The 24,567-nt window shown below is 37.2% G+C and overlaps 1 protein-coding gene and 1 long non-coding RNA gene across 9 annotated transcripts; both read right to left on the reverse strand.

Moving 5' to 3' along the window:
• Positions 1-551: 551 nt before the first annotated feature.
• LOC120334421 (uncharacterized) lies at positions 552-17,830 on the reverse strand. Of its 8 annotated transcripts, none has more exons than XM_078120537.1 (7): positions 15,555-17,830; positions 15,429-15,479; positions 15,221-15,271; positions 13,090-13,570; positions 5,169-5,259; positions 4,752-4,867; positions 552-4,656 (listed from the first exon to the last, which is right to left on the reverse strand). In XM_078120537.1, the coding sequence occupies exons 5-7, from the start codon at positions 5,219-5,221 to the stop codon at positions 4,622-4,624; spliced, it is 204 nt and encodes a 67-aa protein (XP_077976663.1). In that variant the 5' UTR covers positions 5,222-5,259; positions 13,090-13,570; positions 15,221-15,271; positions 15,429-15,479; positions 15,555-17,830; the 3' UTR covers positions 552-4,621. The 8 variants fall into 8 exon arrangements, 6 of the variants coding, with proteins under 6 accessions (XP_077976663.1, XP_077976658.1, XP_077976662.1 ...); XM_078120532.1 differs by adding an exon at positions 4,993-5,100 and having other exon boundaries at positions 552-4,909; XM_078120536.1 differs by lacking the exon at positions 15,221-15,271 and adding an exon at positions 4,993-5,100 and having other exon boundaries at positions 552-4,909.
• Positions 17,831-19,350: 1,520 nt separating this feature from the next.
• LOC144432451 (uncharacterized) lies at positions 19,351-23,452 on the reverse strand. The gene is made up of 3 exons (XR_013480688.1): positions 19,768-23,452; positions 19,642-19,692; positions 19,351-19,484 (listed from the first exon to the last, which is right to left on the reverse strand). It is a non-coding gene; the product is annotated as an uncharacterized LOC144432451 (long non-coding RNA).
• Between the last annotated feature and the right edge of the window lie 1,115 nt (positions 23,453-24,567).

Here is a 24,567-nt window from a genome sequence, read left to right on the forward strand (position 1 = left end):
AAAATGATATTAGACTAATAATAATACACCAGAACTAAGAGAATAGACACCATGCTATATTTAAATAGTTTAAAGACAAATAACTTCGGTGCTTTTAGTCAGACTTTCACCACCAACACTAAATTTATTGAGAACAAGGAATTTGGGAATCCAATGAAACATTCCTATACGGGTTGCAACTAGGGCTGGGCATTTTCGAATACCTTGTGATCGAGAATCAAATCGAATAATTTTTTCGAATCGAATCTCGAATACTTGAAAATATATAATTGTAAGCGACTTTATTATAGTAATTGGTCCCCTCAACAAATGAATTACTGAAGACATAGAATAAATCACTCAGATTACTGGGCGTTCACACAGAATAACAAACACGTTTTATCAATAATAATCCACTACAGAAAATAGTCATATGTTAGAATTTCGTTGAAAAAATATGACTCTTATGAAAACAAGATGGTGGCGATTCGAAATTTAGCTCTGAACCGATTCGAATAATTTACTATTAGATTCGAATATTCGATTCAACGTGCCCAGCTCTAGTTGTAACTAGGGCTGGGCATTTCGAATCGAATATTCGAATCGAATCGAATAGTAAATTATTCGAATCGGTTTAGAGCAAATTTTCGAATCGCCGCCATCTTGATTTACTCTTTCCGCCAATGGTCGAGGTAAATTTCTCAATTTTTTTTTCATTGAAGCCATATTTTTTCAACACAATACTGACTTATGACTCTTTTCTGTATTGAGGTATTGATGAAAACGTTTTTTTTTTATTGTCATTGATGTATTCTATGTTTTCAGTAATTTATGTGTCTGAAGGACCTAAAATACTAAGAAATTTACATACAATTTCATACCTTCCAAGTATTCGAGATTCGATTCGATTCGAAAAAAATATTCGATTCGATTCTGAAATCATCAGGTATTCGAAAATGCCCAGCCCTAGTTGTAACACGCTACTTTAATTAGTCAATTTTACGTTCCAAATGATCTGTCAGAGGCTATGCAGTCCAAGTAGATTAACAGTTATAGTCCCATACCCGAAAAAACCTCTTTGAAACTGGCCATATATCGGCGGGAGAAAAAAACGGATAACTATAAAAGAACTTGTTATGTAAACTCTTTAAGACTGAAAAAGTGGAAACCATCAGCTCGGTGCTTTTAGCCAGACTTTCACCACCAACAATAAATTTATTGAGAACTAGTAATTTGGGAATCCAATAAAACATTCCTATACGGGTTGAAACTTTGACTTTGAACTTTGAAACTGGCCATATATCGGCGGGAGAAAAAAAAAGGATAAAAGAACTTGTCATGTAAAAGTGGAAACCATCAGCTCGTGGAACTAGTCAGTCTTCTACTTCTCTGGATCCATATGCGTATTACGAACGAATTTAAGAGTGAAATTAGAAACTGGTACACAGTAGAAATAAACGTCTATGACAAGATTTTCAAATTTTGCCCATTCAGTCAGACTGGCATGTAAGCGTGACGTAAGAAGTTATATATATTTTATGAACAATACTTGCAGTGTGCAAACCAAAGGTGGAAGACAACATGCAACATGCGGAAATTCAATTTTATCAAAATCTTAACAAATTGCTTTAGCTATAACCTCAATTTGGGTTCGATTTAGTTACGGCAACTTCGGCGGGCCGGACTTAGCCCGTGGGCAGTACTTTATACCCGCGTCTGGTTTATAGCGTTCAGATATTCCGGGTCAAGGAGACTCAGACCTGGATCGATGAAGATCAAATTTCAATAAAAACTGTGCTTATGTTAAATCTTAATATACTTACTTAGTCAGTGGCGTGTCTACGTAAAATGGCTGCCGTGGCAAAGTTCAAAAAGGCGTCCCTTTTGATAGTTGGAAACAATTTATCTAGACAGCTCGTTCTCAACAAGGATTGTGCTGGGCCACAAGAGCTATCAAAAATCGCTAGTTTGATTTATATCACAACATCTAGTTTCAATTGTAGCAACAATAAATGTCGATGCTAATTTTAATTGTAATGCTTCTATTTTCGCATAAAGATCTTGTTTTTATTAGTAGTTTTTCCTTGCAATAAAATATTAGAGAGCCACAAGAATTTCTGCGCGACGAAAATGGGCCACGAAAGAAAAAGGTTGAACCACTGATTTACGTTACGTATTTGTGTTTTAAATAAGCAAAAATAAGAATTTTACATAAACATTTTACGATTGGAACTTTTCGGCTTTTTGCGCCAGAGCCGCCAAGCTCTAAATACGCCACTGGACTTAATTTCTGCTTCATTAAGAAAATCTTGCAAAGCATGCCACCAAAAACTCTTCCGCAGGTCTGTCACAACGGTTTAGATCTCACGATTTATTCTGCATAAGACCTACAAATATAAATACCACATATTAAAATTAGTAATGGGTTGAACAAGATATAAATAAAAGCATAAGTTATTCGTGGTTTACGGGAATAGTTAGCGTTACTATCGAGGAGGGAGTGTACAATATTATTTACAGCAACGATCAGTCATCTGTCATTGATCTCGATATTTTAGACCTATTTTACATAAAGCTGTATAAAGGAACTGAAACCTATGGACAGGAGGTATATTCAATTGGACAACACAAGACAGTCCCGAACTCGTAATAGAACTAAAATAAGGAAAATCGAAATAAAAGTGTTGCCTAACTCTAGCCTGGTCCACATAGTCAAGTACCCTCCGAGCACCAGATATTCGTACTTTCTTCAGAGAAAATGGATTTTGATAAATAAAACTTGCTAACGCTTCAAGCCCGCTTGAGCAGATTTTAAAGGGAAATGTAATCTTAACTTGGTAAGGAATACTAGTCGGACACAAGTGGCAAAGAATATGTGGATTGGCGAATAATAAACAAGAAAATGTACTCCCGTAGTATGTGTACCAGTTTAGGGTTAGGCCATAATTTCATTCCGATTCTCCTTATTTTAGTTCTATTACGAGTTCGGGGACTGTCCGTGCTAGCCAAGTGAATATACCCTCGTCTGTGTTAGCCCCCCTGTCCAGCCCCCCTGTCCACAAGTTTCAGTCCTTTCACACAACTTGATGTAAATTAGGCGAACAAAATTAGTTGCCGTAATATTGGCAACACACTTCTGGAGCGCCCAAAGCACAATATTACAAATCAGATCCAATACCAAGTTGATAAAAGCACATTACTTAAAAAATATTGCAAATTGACACCGCCCGATTTGAAAAAATACATAATTTAGAATTAGATAAATCACTTTGGATCAAGATCCTGCGAGTATCGCTCCAGATTATGTCATTGGATATGGCTTTCTAGAGTGATAAAAATTATCAGTCAGTTTGTCAAACACTAGATTATATAACCTTTAGTTTATGAATGTGCTGTCTTTGAATACGTTTTACTTGAATTTTAGTTGGTTGATGGATGAAAAAAACTGTAGGTATATTCAATCAAGAGGTTCCGATCATACGAATTACAAACTGATAAACCACATTAAAACGGTACAGTCGTGCGTGGCCCTCCCCTCACCCACATTAATAAAGAAAACTTTCATAATTTATACCTTTCTCTGCTAAGCATTGACGAATTAAAACCGCCTAGAGTTTGGGCGTTATATGTTCCTTCCTAACAAAATTAAGACTGAATCTGGATTATTGGATTACAAACGACATTGGTTGAATCGAAAATAAAATAATTCAATTCGAAAGCGAAATTTATCGTTTTAGTTGTGATACAAATAGATGTCCCTTTTCATTTAAAAAGATTCGTTAATTAAGAGCTTACCCCAACCCTATAAAGCCTTCCTAACAAAATTAGACTGAATCTGGATTATTGGATTACAAACGAAATCGGTTAATTAAATCGAAAATAAAATGATTTAAAATATGGCAAACGAATGTAACTATGGTTAGTCTTAGTTGTGATACAAATAGTTATGTTTTTGAATGCCCCTTTTCATTTGAAAAGATTCGTTAATTAAGAGCATACTCTAACCCTATAAATCCAACCGATTTATACTTGTTCTGCAACAGACTGATCTTGTGGCGAACCTTCCTATGCGCGAGATTTCCGGGCACGGTAGAAAACTTTGGTGAAATGGTTCGACTTGAGCATTAAAGTGGGATTCATATTATGTTTTGAGTTAGAATAGATATAAAACAAATGGTAAGAGTAAACGTAAAATAACAGAGTTACAAAAATACCAACCAATGGTAGTGCTGTAGAGAAGATTATTCTTCCAATCGACTTGGGGCTGCGCCTTAGAAGAATGAAATTAAGGTTGGAATTGACAGTCCGCTTGTTGTTGACAGTTGCGATTGTTAAAAGCTGTATATATATCGAAATCGTCCAAGCAATGTAAGTAATACTTACGAATTTCCTATATTTAGTGGAATACTAGGGTCCCGCGGCATCCATGTTAATAAAAGCCGAAAAATAGGTATGTTAAAAACATATCTGAACCAAAGCTTCGACACAAAACTGGAAAAATATTTGAAAGACTGATCAAAGACGAGAGAACACTGATAAAAATTTTCTGTAACTGTACCTGAGCGACTTAGGAAGGCAATGCCGCGTTGACAATATCTCGATCCGCGACAGAAAATACATCTGGTGTTACTTGATAAGCGTGTTATTTTTTAAAATTTTCGAAGCTTCGACACAAAACTGGAAAAATATTTGAAAAACTGAACTGAAAATGGAACAAAGACGAGGGAACACTGATATATATATAGCAAACCATAAATTTCCTGTAACTGTACCTGGGCGACTCAGGAATGCAATGCCGTAGTTACTAGCGTCGACAATATCTCGATCCGCGACTGAAAATACATCTGGAGTTACTTGATAGGCGTGTTCTTTTAAAATTTTTCCATATCTGCAACAAACACGCAACCGGTACCAAAGCTTCGACACAAAACTGGAAAAATATTTGGAAAACTGATCAAAGACGAGGGAACACTGATATATATATAGCAAACCAAAAATTTTCTGTAACTGTACTTGAGCGACTTAGGAAGGCAATGCCGCGTTGACAATATCTCGATCCGCGACTGGAAATACATCTGGAGTTACTTGACAGGCGTGTACTCTTTTAAAAAATTTCCATATCTGCAACAAACACGCAACCGGTGTAATGACTCTTTTACATCACTCTTTTACATATATACATCACATACCCTTTTGCATGTTCCGTCAGCTTCACTAGTCTGAAAGTATTTCGATTTCCCATTTTGACCACCTGAACAAGTCAAGCTTATTTTTGCCAACCTGTAAAAGAAAATATCAAAAGCACAAATTACGAGAAAATGATAATTTACAGTTTTACTGAGAAAGGGAAGTCGCGGGAACCAAAGCTGGTTATCGAGTAGCGACACCGGAGGTTCCAATATCAATTCAAAAAGTTAGAATTCTAGAGTTTTGAAATTATACAGCTATTGACAGTGAGCACCGTATGAAATATCTAACTTACACCGCTTACCAGAGATTATATTAATCAAAAAAACATACAACCAACAGATAATGGGGAGAATTCCCCATTTCAACGGAATCACCCTAGCAAGTGCTGTTCCGGAAATTAGTCTAGGAATTTATAAGTGACCTGGACAAACACGCAATAGTGATAAACTATCACTTTATAATAAGTCACAATTAAATATATATGTTTAGAGAGAGAGAGAGAGAGAGAGAGAGAGAGATTTATTTCGTCAACCAGAAAAAAACAGTCATAATAATAAATAAATAGTGGCTATAAAAAAGTACGCTTTTTTCGGTGTAGACTGGAAGGAGCGATACGACCATGCGGTCATCGAAGTCAGCCCCCTCCAAGTTTACGCTGAAAAATTCACAGTAAAATAAGATTATTAGAAATGGTTGAAGTTCACGACACAAAATTTGAAAAAACAAACAAAAAAATGAAATAAATAAAAGTAATTAATTTTTTTTCCGTGAAATCAATTTTTAAATGATGAGATTTGAAAGTGAGGAGTAAGACCCACAAATTAAAAAAAAACAATTTTGGCTATTGGACTACTATACTCGATGTAGATTTGGACGCAAGGAGCCAGCCTTACATGTACGAATGAATTTCAGTAGATAAACAACATGGTACTCATGTTCAATTGGTTCAAGAGAGGAATCAACCTTCCAACGAGAATATAGGTCAGAGACCGAGGACTTATCGATCTTGGGATCCCCCAAAAAAGCGCTCTTACTCCATAGTGACAACTTGTGTCCCATCACTATTGATTAATAACTCGCTAATTATACGATATACTTCGCCCAAAATCAATAGGCTTCTGGTCCGAGATATGATGAATGCACATGAAAAATCTGGAGCAGATTCGATCTCGTTTTCGTGAGATATCGCGTGCATCTAACAGACAGACAGACAAAAACCTATTAACATAATTACCGATTAAAATCGACAAGTAACAAGAAAAATTTATGGCAAATAGGTGACTGAAAAAATATTATATACCCCAATTAAGAAACAATTTTGGTAAACATACGATCGATAGTCATATATATAAATACAATTTAGGTTGAATAACTATTATTAGTAAGCCTTTCAAACAAGACAACAACTGTGGCCTATTAAAAACTTAAACCCAATATTTAAATAGGTAAACGATGACTATTATTTTGAGCAGCAATAAATCAGCCTGACAAATAAAAGGCAGTTTTTGCAAATATACAAGTAGCCCTCATATATGAGTGGAAATTTGGATAAATAAACATTATTTGAAGTAGCGAGGGTCAACCTCTCAAAAAAAACGAAAGATTTTACAAATGCACAAAATGTTTCTCAATATTAAGAATATGGATGAATTTATGATGTGAAGGAAAGGCAGTTTTTGCAAATACTCAATATATAAATATGGATACATAAACTATTATTCAATCAGCAAGAGTTCAGCCCCAATATTAGATGGCAGTTATTGCAAATAGACAAAGTAGTACTCAATATATGAATATGGATAAATAAACTATCATTCAAATCAGCAAGAGTTCAGCTGCAATATTAGATGGAAGTTATTGCAAATAGACAAAGTAGTACTCAATATATGAATAAATATAAATAAACTATTATACAATTCAGCAAGGGTTAGCCTCAATATTAGATGGCAGTTATTGCAAATGCACAAATAAACTCAATATATGGATAAATAAACTATCATTCAAATCAGCAAGAGTTCAGCTGCAATATTAGATGGCAGTTATTGCAAATGCACAAATAGTACTCAATATATAAGTATGGATAAATGAATTATTATTCAAATCAGCAAGAGTTCAGCTGCAATATTAGATGGCAGTTATTGCAAATAGACAAAGTAATACTCAATATATGAATGAATATAAATAAACTATTACTCAAATCAGCAAGGGTTCAGCCTTAATATTAGATGGCAGTTATTGCAAATCCACAACAAGTACTCAATATGTAAATATGGATAAATAAAATATTATCCAAATTCACAACGGTTCAGCCTCAAAATTAAGGCAGTCAGTTATTGCAAATACACAAGTAGTAATCAATATATGAATACGAATAAATTAACTATTATTTCAAACAGCAAGGTTCATCCCCGCAAAAAATGCATTTTTGGCATAAAAAAACAAATAGTTTGCAATATATATTTGGATAAAAAAAACTATTATTTAATTCAGCAAGGTTGCAGCCTCAAAATCGGATGACAGTATTGCAAATGCACAAATAGTACTCAATATATGAATATGGATAAATAAACTATTATTCCAATCAGCAGACTGTGTGTGTCTGTTTAGCCCTGTCTACAGATGAGAAAACGAAGTTCCTACTTCCTCCGACAGATGGGCCAATATAGGAGAAGAGATCACCCTTACATTCAATTTATATTAATTTAGATAGATATGGTAGTGCAAACATAATTCATCAATGGGAAAATTAAAAGTGCAAGAGAAACAACAGTTTGTTGTTTTGAATTTCATCACAAATTTAATGAAACATTATATGGATTTGTGAGTCACGATAAAGGATACAATTGCAAAATAATTCATATTTTTGACTTAGAAAGGCAACTATTTACGTTACATGTCAAACCACAAAATAGAAATGTGAAAGAAATTATATCTACAGTTGACAAATCTATGTGGGCATGATTGATAAAGTGCCATAGTACAATACTAGGTTACAAAAAAATATATATTTGTGTAAATAATAAACAAGAATAATGAACTAGGGGGACTGCAAGTACAAAAATGATATTTAACAGTAAGGTACCATCAATGTCTTAAAAATAAAAATATAAGTGCCAGTGGGCATTTGCAACGCCAAATTTGACATGGATAAATGAGTTGTATGTACAAAAAGCAATACTCGTATACTGAACTTATCATGGAAGCAATTTAAGTTTTAATAATTGGAACAGAATGATCTAATAGATTAATATTTAGTAGAATGCAACGATATACCAATTGAGCTCAACCATGAATTCTAATAGGCAGATATCCACATATCCATTACTGCTGAGGAAGCCAGAGTGACTCTCGAAAATCCATAAAATTGTGACATTTTTGGAAAGAAGTAGTCGGATGGTAACAGAAACTATGGGGGTAGGTTTGCAGATGAAAAAAGATGTAGCACTATGAAACATGACTATTATAGTTGGAGTAGATTTCTATTTGGCAAGCACAAGGAGAACTTTGAAAAGGCCAGTAACGGTGAACGAAGGCCCTGCTATATTATCTAATATTAACTGAGATAAGGTATTACCGGTAAATAGTGCAAACGAATTCATAAATAGCACAGTGGCCATGCTATATAGAACAACAGATTGTGTTAAACTAATACATTCAGTATTTATCGATTAGATGTTGCATATATTTATATTTGAAAGTGCTATAGGATGATTCTATAATATCGGTGGGAATGCTATTCCATATACTTGGACCCATATTTTTAATGGAATTGTGGGATACACTTGAGCTAGTCCTGTTGACAAAATAGGCACCTTTACTTGCTAGACGAGTGTTATGTCCATGGACTTCACTACAACTAGTAAAATAGCTGTTGAAAACTTCTGGCAACATACCGTGATTGAACTGAAACATCACTTTAGCTATTTCAAATTTATATACGTCTTCAAGTTTTAAAATGTTTAGTTGTTTATATACTGGACTGAGGCGTTGTCTCAAACATGAGCCACTCATTAGCCTCAAAGCGCGGTTTTGGAGCACAGTAATTCTTCTGAGATAAGTCTGATATGCTGAGCCCCATGCCACAATTCCATATTGTAGGTGCGAGTAAAACAAAGCAAAATAAACGGATCGCAATATCTTTTTTGGTACGAAATGCCTTAATTTGGTCATTGCGCCAATAGTTCTTGACAACCTGCCTGCAAGAAGGTCTAAATGCATGTGCCAGTTTAAGTTATTGTCGAGAATGACTCCAAGGTACTTAACGGAGTCACAGGTATTCAGTATTGTGTTATTTAAGATAAATTTTGGGGTGAATTTTGAGTTTCTTAGGTTTCTGTTACAATTTATCAACAGGACTTGTGTCTTTTGAGCGTTAACAGTGAGCTTGTTTTTAGTAAGCCATTCTGATAAATTATGTAAATCCCCGTTAACCCTTTTTTCCAAGGCGGTCAGATTTTTTGCAGTGGACGTATTGCTGGTGTCATCGGCAAAAAGTTTGGTTAAGGATTCTGTAGCATTCACAACATCATTTATGTGGATCAGGAACAAAGTGGGACCGAGTACAGAGCCCTGAGGGACCCCAACAGATAGTCTTTCTTTTGTTGATTCAAAACCAGACAAATACACAAACTGACTTCTATCCTGAAGGTAACTTTTAAACAACTTATTTGCAATTCCACGAATTCCATAGTGATTTAATTTCCTAACTAGAATATTATGATCGACAGTATCAAATGCCTTTTTGAGATCCAAAAAGACACTACAACCTAGTAAATTCTCTTCTATAATATTATAGTATTGGCTAACAATATCTAAAATCGCGTGTGATGTGCTATGTCCATTTCTAAAACCAAACTGGTCAATATTCAAGATTGAGTTTTTATCAAGAAAAGATTTGAGTCGCTTGAGTAGTAATTTTTCAAAAATAATAGAAATGCAGGGAAGTATTGATATGGGGCGATAATTAGATACGACTTCTTTATTCCCGGATTTGTATACAGGTACCACCCTGGCAACTTTTAAATGATTGGGATAGATTCCCAGAGTCATAGAGGTGTTAAAAAGTTTGCTTATAATTGGGCTAATAACAGGCTTCAGTATTTTAATTAGATAGACTGGAATCCGGTCGTAGCCTTCTGCTTTGCCATTTGCAAGTGAGTTGATAATCATTTCAATTTCTGGTGTTGTAATTTTCTCAAGAAACATTGATGATTTATTAGGTCGACTAAGGTATTCGAGAAAATCATAACTATTGTGATTAGAAAAAGTTGATGCAAGCTTTGGCCCAATTTTAGAAAAATAATTGTTGAACATATTGCAAATGTCAATTGGATCTTGAGTTGATTTATTACAATAATCATCACGCAGTGTGCCGGGATAAGATTTTTTACTTCTCCGGTTAATAATTGAATTAATGGTATTCCATGTCATTTTAGGGTCTTTTTTATGTTTATCGAAACAATTGGCATAGTAATTCTCTTTAGCTCTAATCTTAATGTGAGAGAGAGTGTTCGAGTATTTTTTGTACTGGCGCTTTTCAGACTCAGTGCCATTTAAAAATAATGATTTGTGTAATTTATTCCGAATTTTAGCAGAGCGCAATATACCTGGGGTAATCCAGGGCTTCTGTTTTAATCGTCGTTCTTTTCTAGTTAATTTTTTTAAGGGGGCATGCTTATTAATAAGATTACTCAATTTTAGGGCAAATTCATCAAAAATTATGTTAAAGTTATGAGCCTCAATTTCTGAACTTGAACCTTCATTACTGAAGATAATATGAGCATCAATTAGAAACTGTTCAACATTGAAATTTACCATATCTCGCTTCAATTCTGGCACATGCTTGGGGGGTTCAAGTTTCAGGTCAATCTGGCAAAAAATAGGGCAGTGGTCTGTCAGAGTGTCTTGTAGAACAAATGGTCTCATATTTTTATCAATAATATTCGTATAAATATGATCTAGCAAATTCGCAGTACTACCGGTCACTCTGGTAGGAAGCGTAATCAATGGAATTGTGGCATGGGACCGCAGCATCTCCAGGTATTGCTTTGTAAAGGTGGTGTTTGCATTAAGATTAATGTTCATGTCACCAATAATAAAAAACTTTCTTTTATCTTGGGCTAAATTGTGCAAGGTCTGTTTCAACTTGCTAGAAAACTCATTGTGATCCGAATTGGGATGTCGATAAATTATACCAAGGGTTAGTAAGTAGGGTTTAGCAGCTCCTATAGAAATTTCAGCCCACAGTTCCTCACATCCGACCACATCTAGTTCATATTCGTCAATAAAGTTTGGAGAAAAGCATGATTTCAGATATAATCCAACGCCACCAGCATTTGTATTAGATGGTGTGTGGTAGAAGTCATACCCTTCTAAGTCAATATTGGCCACAGGATCAGATTTTAATTTAGTTTCAGATATTGCAATGAATGATGGGGCCGATTTTAAATCATATATAAGTTTGGACAATTCATCAATATTTTTTTGGATAGATCGAATATTAACATGTGCTAAAATAGTTGGATATTTTTCAAATTGAGTGAAAGTGGTTAACGCATTGTTTCGATCATTTAAGAGAACACAGTTTTTAGCATTTCCAAAGTCAAAATCATCATTATTTAGGACATTACATACCGGTAATACTTCCTCATCAGTAAACTTGAGGCTATCAAGAAAAGGCAATGGATTTGAGCATGTACAGCAGTAGTATGCTGCTCCAAACATTTTTTTGGAATGGTTTTCAGAATTATAACATAAACTATGAGTTCTAGAATCACAGATACTACAGAAAATAAAGTTTTTTATGCATGGCTTTTTACACACCGAACAGGAATATAAGGAAGCCATTATATATCATAAAAAATAAAAATAAATAGTAAACTCACTTAGAATTGTTTATTTCAGCTTTTCGATGTCGGCTAACTTTCTAATTGGAACTCTCGGGGCATCTTTATTCTTCTGCATGTAAATGTTACCATTAGTGGTCCAGAGTCGTTCGTATTTGTTATCCTTTTTCGACATACGAGCAGTATATAGTAAATTGTTCCTGTAATCGGTTAAGTTTTCATTTATGTAAAGAGATTTCATGCCAGGTATTCCAAAACTTGCTATGCTGGATGTAGAACGCTTTTTGTCAATGAATTCATTTCTCTTATTCCTGTTGGTGAATCTAACGATGATCGGTGGGATTTTAGATTTGTCTCGTCGGAGCAGTCTATGGGATACAGATATGTCCAGTCTCTCCACATTAATATTCAACAGTTTGCCAATTTTAATGATGATTTCATCAGTTTTTTCACCCTCTTTGTATGGAATACCGTGAAATTCAATATTTTCACGTCTTACATATTGTGCTAGATCTTCGAGGTCCTTGTCGAATCTATTTTGGAGGTCAGAAACTAAAGCTTTAAGAGCATTATTAGAGGCTGATAGCTCTTCGACTTTTTTGTGAAGATCATTTAAATGGCTTTTTTGAATTTCAAAGTCTGCACTGATAAAATCCTGACTTGCTTTCACAGCCTGAACATCATATTGGAGAGTAGAGTTAACAACATGAATACCATTTAAATCTTCGACAAGAGAATCCACTTTGCTCATCATGGCATCACTCTGATGAAACATGGCTTCCAATCGTTCAGTTATTTGCTGGGTATTATTTAAAACGGATTCATCTATCAGGGTTGTCATTTTTTTATCATGTTCATTAATGGAGTCTTCAAGCAGGTCTTTAATGCTTTCTTCAACAATGGCTTTGATCTCGATTTTTAGGTTATTGGTGATCCTTGCTTCCATCAGGTCCAACTTGTGTTTGAGTTCATCAATTTTCTTGTCCATGATTTCAAATAATTGTTTAAGAACTAACCAGTAATTTAGAATAAATATCTGTGAACCTTAATCAAAACAGCAACGTACACAACGTACCTCCTTGTTCGTCAGTTTCGCTAATAAGAGTGTCAGGGCGGCTGAGGTGTTTACTCACGCGGGCCCAGTTTATCAAAGGCTCGGCGGCTCAAAATCTTCAACTGATCACCAGCGAGTCTTACTCGGCGATTGGATCATATCGAACTCTTTTTATCCGGATTCGACTTGACACTCTGGCTTTAGACCGGACATGAGCAAACTGCTTCCCGCGAGCCAAATCCGGCCCGCCTGATGCTGCCACAAGCAAACTAAAACCAAATCTTGATGTTTTAGAAAAAAAATAGCTGAAGAATTTGAGATTGCAATTAAAATTACTCAAATTTTAATTTTGTAACACTGAATATTTTCACGTCACTTTTAACTGGCCCGCCAGTATGAGTGAGCAAAATCTTTGGCCCCTTCTCATAGAACCTCTCCTGCTTTAGATCTTTACCCGGCACCCAAGATCTCATTCTGATATTCAATTAACACTTTTGTTTCTCTGAAAAATAAAAGATACTGTCCTTCTGGAACCAGATTTTAAAATTAATGGCACTCAGTATTTAACTTACTTTTTCAATATGCACTATTAACACTTGTCGTCGTAAATATTTTTTTTTTGGACACGTAGTGGACATAACGATCGTTTCAATATTATGTTGTTGTTGTTGTTGTTGTTGTTGTTCTTGTTCTTTGACACGTTTTTAAAAAGTCGCTTTTCTCTTTGATTACTGGACTAATTGCTTTGAAATTTTCAGTGGTTGAAGATGAAATTTTTCTCCAGAAGGCTATTACTTTTATTTATTTCAAATATTTCTGTTAGCTCTGTAAGATTTGTTTTTGTTTGCTATGACGTCATTAAACGTTCTGAGGATATCGGACGCCATTTTGTGTCCAACGGACCATCTTGCAATTTCAATTCACGCTGTCACAAGACAGGACCTTCTAAAGATAGAGAAGTTCTGGTACCGTAACACAGCGCGGTGACACTGAACTAACTCGTAGCTGTCAAAAGCTTGAAAATCCATACAAATATGAGAAATAAAAAGATGAAACTTGGCAGGTAGGTAGAGTTGTGTTTCTTTTAACCATATTTGAAAGTTTCGCGTTTCTACATTTGAAGGAGGGGGAATAGGGGGTGTGCATTTCCAATACGTCGATAATATCTTTGTCAACCAATTTGCGGCCACCGTGTTTTCGTCTGTTTGATTGCTGTGATGGGGTGCTTTGTTTATAATTTAACGAGTTTTGTTCGAAATAACCGTGTTCTTGAAATATATGACGGTCAGAAATGCAATTAGAAGCCCAATGTTTTCACGCTGTCACAAGACCAACAATTGTCAACCAATTCGCGACCACCGTGTTTTGTCTGTTTGATTGCTGTATGGCTGCGTATGCGATAGTCTCGACGCAGCAGAAACGATGATCAAGGCTTGAAATCCGTGGTCGCACACTGGTCGTTCGGTCGCAAATACGTCTTTCGAGTGCCATACTTTGGGGATTTGTATAGCTTTAACCCTTTGTCGTAGAAAGTGAATACGAGGTTTAGCGTGTAGAATAAATGCCGCCAATGCACCCACGGTGAAAAAATTAACGGGTTAGATATATTGGTTTTTGTTTTATAGCGGTTTGAATGAAATTGTCCGCAGACTGGCTACACCACCCTAGGCCTGGTGAGTTGTCCGTGTAGTCGAATTGTCCATCAGCCCTAAACGGCTATGACAGTCACTGTACCAAAAATTGTACCCCGATTCGGCTGGTGTTAAGTTGACGCATGTTATTTAGTAACGTTTTTATGTGAAATGTTTGACTGTGGTTCGGTACCTGATCCGATAATACGGTACATAATTGACTCATATCACGAGATATTTCAACTGATGTTTCAATTGTCACAGGACCTAAAATATCTATGACAGTCCCTGTACCGTCACGGTACCCCAATACAGGTACTGGTAAGTCACCGCCGGTATGTTAGTCGTTGGTCACCGCATATGATTTTTGGGGAATTGTTCTGCGTGTCCATATATTTGAGCATTGCTCTCTTGTTTTTTACAAAAGTCGAAGAAATGAAAACAATGACAATTAATTGGACCCACCCACGTCACCTACCACCTTCTACGCTCGTCGATAAACACCTGTGTTGGAAGCATACCTGTGTACATTGACTATTGTGCTTACAGCTCAGTCCTGTGTGGCCCTCAACCTATTTTTATAAAGAAAACTAATTACAAAATTTCCAAAAAGCGGATTAAAGCCGGCTAGAATCTGTAACGGTATACGTTCCTTTTTGATAAAATTTGAATGAATCAGGCAATCAAGTGCAGCGCAAGCACAACAAGTGAGAGACTGTCATGGCTTACCAGGTTCAAACCAAGTGGAGGCATATTTTTCAACGCTTCTTTTACCTTCGTCTGAAAAATTATTTAAAGTTTACGCAAGTTTCCCCGACCGCCGCATGTTGCAAGGCTAAGCGTTATAAGTCTTACCTGCGTCTTGTTTGGCGTTGATGCAATAATCAGTGATTGCCTTAACACAGCCCACAGATGAGACTTGTTGAACAGTTTCAGACGAAATAAGACACGAATTCGGAAACCTGCGATTCTAGATGTTTGTGATCTTAATGATGCAACTATCAGTGATCCTATGTGTCGCCCGAGAGATGGATGGCGTTTCTGCAAAATAAATACTCGTATGATATCATGCAAGTTTAATATGGCCATCAGCCTTTCCCCAAAACACAGTTAATTACCTCCTCTTACCTGTTTTAACAGGAACAACGAAATCCGAGTGTTGTGCTCACAAGTATGGTTTCGAATTCAAAGGGATTGAGAGGGACATTCGGAGACTACATTATAAATTCGTCGTACTCACCCACACTACTTACTATTTCCTGGCCGATTGCTACGTTGTTCGATTAACCGTTCGAAGCGTCCACCTTAACCTTGAAGCTGGATTTATGGCAAGCTGATTCAAATCCAGTGGGACCATCGCTTGCTAAATCTTTTGTATTCCAATAGGTCGCATCCGCGGACTGAACAATCTGCGTAACATGCTTGCCACCGCGCACCAAATGGTAGTCTATTAGTAAAGCGTTAGATTCGACTATGTTGCAATCCCAAGTCGCTTGTGACCCATCTCATACCTACTAACTCACCCCGGGAATATTAAATTGGGGGCACTCCAAAAGTGTGTGCACCAATAGGGATTTTAACTAGTTTTGTTCGCTTATTTTACATCAAGTTTCGTGTAAAAGCACGAAAATCTGTGGACGGGGTATATTCACTTGGCAAGCACAGACAGTCCCCTAAGTCGTAATAGAACTAGAATACGGAAAATTGGAATAAAATTGTGGTCTAACCCTAACCTGGTACACACACTACAGGAGTACCAAATTGGGTACGTAATGCGAACCGGAAAGATCCCAGTTTTCACAAAATTTCCTCCTTACAATCAGTGGCTGCTTGTAAATGTTCAAGGCAAAAACGTACAAAAATTGATAATGGTCTCCTTGTGCAATTCGAACACTAACAAGTACTCATGCGCAAACTAGCAGCATCGTGACTTCTGGAACACCAATTCATTGTCCTGACTGACTGACCACGTTCCATCGGCAACTTTGGGTAGAAAATTAAAAACCGTACAAGTAGAAAAGACCAGCAATATTAGTAAAAAAATAAACATAAAACATAACATCCAGCGTTAGGTAGGGTAGACCTGACATGGGCGAACTACGGCCCGCGGGCCAAATCTGGCCCGCCTGATGCTCTCCCAACCAAACTAAAACCAAATTTTTGATGTTTAAGCTAAAAATAGCTCAAAGAATTTTAGATTAAGATTAAATTTAGTTTTGGCACGAGGCTTATTGTAACACTGAATATTGTCCCTAAAATGCATCTTTTTACGTCACACTTACATGGCCCGCCAGCCTTAAGTAGCCAATATTTTCTTCCCCTGATAAAAAACTTGCCCACCTTTAGTCTTCATCATTCAGCAAAGAGACTCAGACCCCCAAATAAATAACGCCATCGGATTTAGTTCATTGGCGACTCTACTCTGTATTTGGGGTATGGAGACTTCTATACAACACATGAAATCGCCAACATTCATAGCGCAATAAAATTACAGAAACAAATACACAAACAAACGAAGCACATTCTGGTAATAAATACCGTAATCTACCTACCGACATGGGGTTGAACACCGGAATCATCAATAGTCACACGACGAAATTGTAGGCGGAAATACAATCAAGAAAATCAAACACACAATATGCTTTTACACTGGACATAAACTGTCCAAACTATGGTTACATATTGCTGATTTACAAAACTAACATTCCTGTCCTCTCAGTAAGGCATAGGTGTACAGTAAATTCAGGTTGGAAATTTATCAAAAACTTAAGGTACACCGCGCGACATGTAACAATTTTCTCTCGATTTTACGTTTAGAATATTCTGTACCCCTATATATATTAACTTGGGTGCTATGCAACAGAGCACAAAGCACACTTTAAAATCTGCACAACTTCTAACTTAAATCTAGCTCAAATCTTGATCTAACGAAACCTCACCTGCTCGACTACCTTGACTCACGACGTCAACGTTTTTACAGCCAACGTGTCAAAATAAGAAGAAGGCAATTATAATAAAGAAACACAGAAGAAAAAGGCGGTCCATAGACGACGGACACTGATTGAGTAATGGCATTTGGCCACGTGATATGATTTCGTCTTAATTTGTCCAGATCTCATCTCAGCGTTTCTCAAATTTGCTGTGGGCCGTCGCATGGCGGGCGTCTCACTTAGGTCAGTATTACATACTGTATAAGATAAGTTTATTTCGACTCCATAATCAGCATAAAATGCATTAAAATAATTGATGAAAGCAAATAAATAAAAACTGATTATGAAATCAGGACAGCAAATAAAACATTGGATAAGGTCAAAAACGTACAGAATACAAGATGATTGGTTCTGCCAAAAAGAAGTTGATACGTGTTCACTCACTTATTATGCAAACACATTTGTACTCGCGCCTTTCCTATTCTACGAAGCAGTCACATATATCTAGCGACATATATGGAGAGGGTGGGAAATTGGTACTCTCGGACTATGTGTGCCAGATCAGGTCATAATTTTATTGCTATTTTCTTTATTTCAGTTCTATTACGAGTTCGGGGGCCGTCTGTGTTAGCCAAGTGAATATAGGCCTTGCCCATGGGTTGCAGTCCTCTTTATACAACTTGATGTAAAATAGGCGACAAATTTGTTACCACCATATTGGTACATACTTGTGGAGCACCCGAAATTTTTCTGGTTCGGCATTGTCCACCCAATTTATGGTGCTCCCGGAGTAATCGTACCACGATGGCGCACAACCTGAACATACTATGTGTACCAGGTTAGGGTTCAGGTTGTGCGTCATCTTGGTACACATACTTCCGAAGCGCCCAATTTATTACACACGCGACCCAAGATATGTAACCCGCGATGCCAACATAGTAATTCAAATTTACTCACTTTTGTTCTTTCTGTATAAGGTGCATACAGAATGTACGGAGAACAGCTTTGCACCGTGTTTTGTCTGTTTGATTGCTGTATGGCTGCGTATGCGATAGTCTCGACGCAGCAGAAACGATGATCAAGGCTTGAAATCCGTGGTCGCACACTGGTCGTTCGGTCGCAAATACGTCTTTCGAGTGCCATACTTTGGGGATTTGTATAGCTTTAACCCTTTGTCGTAGAAAGTGAATACGAGGTTTAGCGTGTAGAATAAATGCCGCCAATGCACCCACGGTGAAAAAATTAACGGGTTAGATATATTGGTTTTTGTTTTATAGCGGTTTGAATGAAATTGTCCGCAGACTGGCTACACCACCCTAGGCCTGGTGAGTTGTCCGTGTAGTCGAATTGTCCATCAGCCCTAAACGGCTATGACAGTCACTGTACCAAAAATTGTACCCCGATTCGGCTGGTGTTAAGTTGACGCATGTTATTTAGTAACGTTTTTATGTGAAATGTTTGACTGTGGTTCGGTACCTGATCCGATAATACGGTACATAATTGACTCATATCACGAGATATTTCAACTGATGTTTCAATTGTCACAGGACCTAAAATATCTATGACAGTCCCTGTACCGTCACGGTACCCCAATACAGGTACTGGTAAGTCACCGCCGGTATGTTAGTCGTTGGTCACCGCATATGATTTTTGGGGAATTGTTCTGCGTGTCCATATATTTGAGCATTGCTCTCTTGTTTTTTACAAAAGTCGAAGAAATGAAAACAATGACAATTAATTGGACCCACCCACGTCACCTACCACCTTCTACGCTCGTCGATAAACACCTGTGTTGGAAGCATACCTGTGTACATTGACTATTGTGCTTACAGCTCAGTCCTGTGTGGCCCTCAACCTATTTTTATAAAGAAAACTAATTACAAAATTTCCAAAAAGCGGATTAAAGCCGGCTAGAATCTGTAACGGTATACGTTCCTTTTTGATAAAATTTGAATGAATCAGGCAATCAAGTGCAGCGCAAGCACAACAAGTGAGAGACTGTCATGGCTTACCAGGTTCAAACCAAGTGGAGGCATATTTTTCAACGCTTCTTTTACCTTCGTCTGAAAAATTATTTAAAGTTTACGCAAGTTTCCCCGACCGCCGCATGTTGCAAGGCTAAGCGTTATAAGTCTTACCTGCGTCTTGTTTGGCGTTGATGCAATAATCAGTGATTGCCTTAACACAGCCCACAGATGAGACTTGTTGAACAGTTTCAGACGAAATAAGACACGAATTCGGAAACCTGCGATTCTAGATGTTTGTGATCTTAATGATGCAACTATCAGTGATCCTATGTGTCGCCCGAGAGATGGATGGCGTTTCTGCAAAATAAATACTCGTATGATATCATGCAAGTTTAATATGGCCATCAGCCTTTCCCCAAAACACAGTTAATTACCTCCTCTTACCTGTTTTAACAGGAACAACGAAATCCGAGTGTTGTGCTCACAAGTATGGTTTCGAATTCAAAGGGATTGAGAGGGACATTCGGAGACTACATTATAAATTCGTCGTACTCACCCACACTACTTACTATTTCCTGGCCGATTGCTACGTTGTTCGATTAACCGTTCGAAGCGTCCACCTTAACCTTGAAGCTGGATTTATGGCAAGCTGATTCAAATCCAGTGGGACCATCGCTTGCTAAATCTTTTGTATTCCAATAGGTCGCATCCGCGGACTGAACAATCTGCGTAACATGCTTGCCACCGCGCACCAAATGGTAGTCTATTAGTAAAGCGTTAGATTCGACTATGTTGCAATCCCAAGTCGCTTGTGACCCATCTCATACCTACTAACTCACCCCGGGAATATTAAATTGGGGGCACTCCAAAAGTGTGTGCACCAATAGGGATTTTAACTAGTTTTGTTCGCTTATTTTACATCAAGTTTCGTGTAAAAGCACGAAAATCTGTGGACGGGGTATATTCACTTGGCAAGCACAGACAGTCCCCTAAGTCGTAATAGAACTAGAATACGGAAAATTGGAATAAAATTGTGGTCTAACCCTAACCTGGTACACACACTACAGGAGTACCAAATTGGGTACGTAATGCGAACCGGAAAGATCCCAGTTTTCACAAAATTTCCTCCTTACAATCAGTGGCTGCTTGTAAATGTTCAAGGCAAAAACGTACAAAAATTGATAATGGTCTCCTTGTGCAATTCGAACACTAACAAGTACTCATGCGCAAACTAGCAGCATCGTGACTTCTGGAACACCAATTCATTGTCCTGACTGACTGACCACGTTCCATCGGCAACTTTGGGTAGAAAATTAAAAACCGTACAAGTAGAAAAGACCAGCAATATTAGTAAAAAAATAAACATAAAACATAACATCCAGCGTTAGGTAGGGTAGACCTGACATGGGCGAACTACGGCCCGCGGGCCAAATCTGGCCCGCCTGATGCTCTCCCAACCAAACTAAAACCAAATTTTTGATGTTTAAGCTAAAAATAGCTCAAAGAATTTTAGATTAAGATTAAATTTAGTTTTGGCACGAGGCTTATTGTAACACTGAATATTGTCCCTAAAATGCATCTTTTTACGTCACACTTACATGGCCCGCCAGCCTTAAGTAGCCAATATTTTCTTCCCCTGATAAAAAACTTGCCCACCTTTAGTCTTCATCATTCAGCAAAGAGACTCAGACCCCCAAATAAATAACGCCATCGGATTTAGTTCATTGGCGACTCTACTCTGTATTTGGGGTATGGAGACTTCTATACAACACATGAAATCGCCAACATTCATAGCGCAATAAAATTACAGAAACAAATACACAAACAAACGAAGCACATTCTGGTAATAAATACCGTAATCTACCTACCGACATGGGGTTGAACACCGGAATCATCAATAGTCACACGACGAAATTGTAGGCGGAAATACAATCAAGAAAATCAAACACACAATATGCTTTTACACTGGACATAAACTGTCCAAACTATGGTTACATATTGCTGATTTACAAAACTAACATTCCTGTCCTCTCAGTAAGGCATAGGTGTACAGTAAATTCAGGTTGGAAATTTATCAAAAACTTAAGGTACACCGCGCGACATGTAACAATTTTCTCTCGATTTTACGTTTAGAATATTCTGTACCCCTATATATATTAACTTGGGTGCTATGCAACAGAGCACAAAGCACACTTTAAAATCTGCACAACTTCTAACTTAAATCTAGCTCAAATCTTGATCTAACGAAACCTCACCTGCTCGACTACCTTGACTCACGACGTCAACGTTTTTACAGCCAACGTGTCAAAATAAGAAGAAGGCAATTATAATAAAGAAACACAGAAGAAAAAGGCGGTCCATAGACGACGGACACTGATTGAGTAATGGCATTTGGCCACGTGATATGATTTCGTCTTAATTTGTCCAGATCTCATCTCAGCGTTTCTCAAATTTGCTGTGGGCCGTCGCATGGCGGGCGTCTCACTTAGGTCAGTATTAGATACTGTATAAGATAAGTTTATTTCGACTCCATAATCAGCATAAAATGCATTAAAATAATTGATGAAAGCAAATAAATAAAAACTGATTATGAAATCAGGACAGCAAATAAAACATTGGATAAGGTCAAAAACGTACAGAATACAAGATGATTGGTTCTGCCAAAAAGAAGTTGATACGTGTTCACTCACTTATTATGCAAACACATTTGTACTCGCGCCTTTCCTATTCTACGAAGCAGTCACATATATCTAGCGACATATATGGAGAGGGTGGGAAATTGGTACTCTCGGACTATGTGTGCCAGATCAGGTCATAATTTTATTGCTATTTTCTTTATTTCAGTTCTATTACGAGTTCGGGGGCCGTCTGTGTTAGCCAAGTGAATATAGGCCTTGCCCATGGGTTGCAGTCCTCTTTATACAACTTGATGTAAAATAGGCGACAAATTTGTTACCACCATATTGGTACATACTTGTGGAGCACCCGAAATTTTTCTGGTTCGGCATTGTCCACCCAATTTATGGTGCTCCCGGAGTAATCGTACCACGATGGCGCACAACCTGAACATACTATGTGTACCAGGTTAGGGTTCAGGTTGTGCGTCATCTTGGTACACATACTTCCGAAGCGCCCAATTTATTACACACGCGACCCAAGATATGTAACCCGCGATGCCAACATAGTAATTCAAATTTACTCACTTTTGTTCTTTCTGTATAAGGTGCATACAGAATGTACGGAGAACAGCTTTGCAGATATCCGACTATTTTTATAAGACGGTTATTTCCCTCTCTCTCCCCAAACAGACCCCTATGCAGGCATTCGTTGATAATATCTGATGTTTATATTAGTATACAAAACAAGGAAGCGGGGCCGTCTGTGTTAGCCAAGTAAATATAGGCCTACCCCCAGCCCATAGGTTTCAGTCCCTTTACACAACTTGATGTAAAATAGGCAAACAAAATTAGTTACCGCCATATTGGTACAAATACTTATGGAGCGCCGAAATGACTAGTATGGTAGCCACAATGTCAGCAAAATCACAGACAAAAATGTATCGAGGTTCATATGAAAGTGCGCCGGAGAACTATAAAAAAACATCAAAATTTTGGAGTGAAAAACAGGCCTCATTATGCTCAGAGCAAACTGTTAAAATTAAAATAAATGTAATAGCCATCGGCTTCTTATATCTTTGAGAAATGATAATTTGGATCCGATTGACTTATTGGTTGAGAAGAAAAGCGATTATTTTTTCAGAGCAAAAACAAGAAGCAAAAAACAAGAAGAAAACAATATGCTCACAACAATTGAACAATCTTAGCAGTTATATAAGAATCTGTTGCACCTATATAATACGGGGCCAAACATGGCATGACCATTTATTGGACACGTTTAGTGGCCATAACGATCGTTTCAAAATTTTGTTGTCATTGTTATTTTCTTTCGTCATTATCATTAAAAAATCGCTTTTCTCTTTGAATACTGGACCAATTGCTTTGAAATTTTCAGTGCTTAAAGATAAAAAATTTTCTCCAGAAGGCTATTACTTTTTTTTCGCTATGACGCCATCGAAATTATTGCCATTGGGTGGCGCTACGTGTCCATATATTTGAGCATAGCTCTCTTGTATTAATTAATATGATCCTAAAACAGAGATTCTCAACACGCAGTCCAATGCATAATATCCTGGCAACCTCCTTAATCTATCTTTTATATGTTGATGCAGGATGATGAAAGGTTGCGACATAGAAGAGCCACAACAATTTTGAAAAGCCCTTGCGGCCTTGCAGTTGGGAAAACCCCTAAGTCAGGGATGGTCAACCAGTCAGAGACCAAGAGCCGCATTTCGTACTTTATTACCGCGAAGAGCCACGTAATAAACAAAAACACACATGAACATTAGATATAACTTTATTCGGCTCTGCTAGAATGCCAGTTTATTGTAAATGTCATAAGCCAACATGATTATGACAGAAATTTAAAAGCCATTTATTGCAATGCATGCTACTTAGTGGGACTTCTGGCATTCCTTGAATTGAACAATGCTCTTTAAATTTGGCTTGTATGTCGTTGTAGCCAATCGAAGCAGCTTTTCCACATGCGTGTCAGTCAAAACAGATCAATTCTTTTATTTTACGTGCTTTATGGTAGAAAACACAGATTCGCAGACGTAATATGTTGGCCCAAACATTGACAATATCCTAAACGCAGCAAGTTTGGCATTGGGGTATTTTTCCATTGGCATGCTTTTCCTTAACTCAATTGTTCCTTACCTTTAAGCGCATTTCAGTTGGTCTTCCTCATGAAGATCGATCATCTTCAACTCAGTTGCAGCCTCATCTGCGACTAGAGGGCATTTCAAACAATCCGTCTCAGAATTAAATGAGTCGTCGACGACGTAATCTGTGCAGTTCGAGTCAATACGACCAGAAAAAAAAGGAAGATACAATTATCCTGATTCTAATTCAA

This window comes from Styela clava, chromosome 15 (genome assembly GCF_964204865.1).
Source record: "Styela clava chromosome 15, kaStyClav1.hap1.2, whole genome shotgun sequence".
Taxonomy (NCBI): domain Eukaryota; kingdom Metazoa; phylum Chordata; class Ascidiacea; order Stolidobranchia; family Styelidae; genus Styela; species Styela clava.

Excerpts from the sequence above, each read along its gene's own strand:
- LOC120334421 (XM_078120535.1), bottom strand. The coding sequence starts at position 15,788 with ATGGCCATATTAAACTTGCATGATATCATACGAGTATTTATTTTGCAG. Across the intron at positions 15,272-15,428 it reads CTCCACTTGGTTTGAACCTG|GTTGAGGGCCACACAGGACT; the intron begins GTAAGCCATGAC and ends TTATAAAAATAG. Across the intron at positions 13,571-15,220 it reads ACAATAGTCAATGTACACAG|AGAAACAAAAGTGTTAATTG; the intron begins GTATGCTTCCAA and ends TTTATTTTTCAG.